The 2,316-nt window shown below is 43.9% G+C and overlaps 1 protein-coding gene across 1 annotated transcript; it reads left to right on the top strand.

The window, feature by feature from the left end:
• The first annotated feature begins 919 nt into the window (after positions 1-919).
• LOC124669529 (protein PELPK1-like) lies at positions 920-1,390 on the top strand. The gene is made up of 2 exons (XM_047206136.1): positions 920-1,144; positions 1,220-1,390. The coding sequence occupies exons 1-2, from the start codon at positions 920-922 to the stop codon at positions 1,349-1,351; spliced, it is 357 nt and encodes a 118-aa protein (XP_047062092.1). The 3' UTR covers positions 1,352-1,390.
• Positions 1,391-2,316: the final 926 nt, after the last annotated feature.

Here is a 2,316-nt window from a genome sequence, read left to right as displayed (position 1 = left end):
GTGCTTGGTGCGCACCCGTATCCAGACCATCTATACTGTATCAAGATCCGTGCAAGTTCTTTTTGTTCCCTCTCGAACAATTTCTCATTTTTGTATCTCTCACACCACACATTGTTTGAACTTGAAAATTTGCATATCACTTAAACATAAAAATTAGAATGTGGGAAAAATATTTTGGATTTTTTTATGTCAATAGCTATATATATAATAATTTAAAATTTAAATTTGCACACAAATTCCAACCTATTTTTCCTCCATTATATTTGTTATTTTTGAGTGACTTACAAAAAAATATAATCAAAACATTATATAATTTGAGAGAAACGAAAAAAAGACAAAAAATGAGAAGGTGCATGGAGCGCACCTACTCCATTCATGTTTTCCCGTTGTGCATAAGTAGGTCCACATTAGGGATCACCGCATTTTGCAATCAAGTTTTGTTTTGTGTTATTTATTGAAACTATCAAAACTAACATATTATTACAATGTTATGATCGCAATTCCAAGTTAATTGTCAGGCTCCAAGCTGGTTTTGCTTCAGCAAAAAAAATTCTATTTTACTTCAGTAATGCTAATTACAGGCTTGCTTGTAGTCTACAATCTGTCGCGTCCTTTGACACAATATTTAGTCTTAACAGCTGACCTAACAAGTGTATGTGTTTGCACGGTCGTACCTGCGCAGCGCACGTCGTTAGTGTCGTCAACTGCAGCCTGAGAACTCTTTCCTCAGCTAAACGTTGAGACTCGAAAGCGCAAACATAAGACGGAAGTGCAGATAAGTAGATGGCCAAACTTGCTGCAAAACTCCAACTCTCTCGTTTTGCACCCTATAAGTAGCATGCATCACCTGTTACCTCTCCCACATCCAACCCACACTGCTAGAGCTAGCCAGTGTTTCACACACTGCACGTCCATCGACATGTCTTCGAAAAACGCCGCTGTCTTCCTCCTCGGCCTGCTTCTCTCGTGCGCCACCATGAGCAGCGCAGCGAGAATCTTGGAGGAGGAGACCGCTCCATCCAAGGACGAAGAGCACAAGCCCGAGCTGCCAGCGTTGCCCAAGGTTGAGCTGCCGCCATTCCCGGAGGTGCACTTGCCACCTAAGCCCGAGCTGCCGAAGGTTGAGCTGCCGCCGTTCCCGGAGGTGCACCTGCCACCCAAGCCCGAGCTGCCAACATTCCCGGCGGTGCACCTTCCAGCTAAGCCCGAGCTTCCCAAGGTGGAACTCCCAACCTTCCCGGAGGTGCACCTGCCACCCAAGCCTGAGCTGCCCAAAGTGGAGCTGCCGCCAAAGCCAGAGTTGCCCACCATTCCCGAGTTCCACTTCCCAGAGCCGGAGGCTAAACCATGAGGAATGGAGAACTGTCTTCTCAGTATTGTTGTCTTGCGTCTTCTGATTGCTCGTGCATGTACCTGTTCTTGTGTCGCTTCGCTGATGTGTTCGTTTAGTCGTGGTATTTGGCTAGTCTTGTGAGTGATGTGCTTAAATATTTGGTATATATACGAGAACTGTTTCGTTCTCACTATTATCATTCTTGTTTGTAAGAATACTTTGAAAATATGCATGCTACCCTCAATGTCCCCCTCTGCTTTCTTGGGGTTGAAAACCACTAAGGCAATGGAACTCTTATTGTTGAAACTATATCCACATCAATTAAATTTACTCTCGCGATTGTTGTGACGAACTAAATCTTGCATATTCCCCTTAGACAAGTTTCTGTTTCATGCGATTAATACCCTTTTAATTTGAAAAATAGAGTTCGTAAGAGAAGTTGGTCAAGTGTTAGTTCTTTCATGCCCATGCCTCTTCGGTCTAGTCCGATCATTGAGCTTTTTTTTTTTTGAAAACGGTGGTTTGTATTAATCGGTAGTAGAGTTCTGATTACATTCTACCAAAGTCAGCTCCAACACGCAGGGAGGTGCTGAACCTTCTAACACACCACCAGTACAACTCACACGACTAAACCTGGCCAACTCATGAGCCGGCCTATTATCTTCTCTTGCCACTTTTCTGAAGGTGAAGTCAGGTAACAGAGTAACCAACCGATGAATGTCCGCTAGCACACTCGACGTATGGGAGCGATCCCTAACATCAGAGTTTGCCTTTTTTATTAGAGCATCACAGTCGCTCTCAATAATTAGGCTACTATCCACCAATTTAACAGCTTGCTTGATCCCTTCTAAACAAGCCAGTGCTTCTGCAGTTTCCGCGTTATCACAATCAGGAAGAATTCCCCAGGTGGACCATTTGATCTGTCCAAAGTGGTTACGAGCTAGAGCACCCCACGAGGCGAAGTTTGATTCTTTAATGAAACT

Source organism: Lolium rigidum, chromosome 7, assembly GCF_022539505.1.
Source record: "Lolium rigidum isolate FL_2022 chromosome 7, APGP_CSIRO_Lrig_0.1, whole genome shotgun sequence".
In the NCBI taxonomy this organism is placed as follows: domain Eukaryota; kingdom Viridiplantae; phylum Streptophyta; class Magnoliopsida; order Poales; family Poaceae; genus Lolium; species Lolium rigidum.
The sequence above is the reverse complement of the archived record's forward strand: the minus strand, read 5'-3'. Positions and strand labels throughout refer to the sequence as shown.

Coding starts and splice junctions, on each gene's coding strand:
- LOC124669529 (XM_047206136.1), top strand. CDS start 920: ATGTCTTCGAAAAACGCCGCTGTCTTCCTCCTCGGCCTGCTTCTCTCG. Junction 1,145..1,219: donor AGCTGCCGCCGTTCCCGGAG/GTGCACCTGCCA, acceptor GAGCTTCCCAAG/GTGGAACTCCCAACCTTCCC.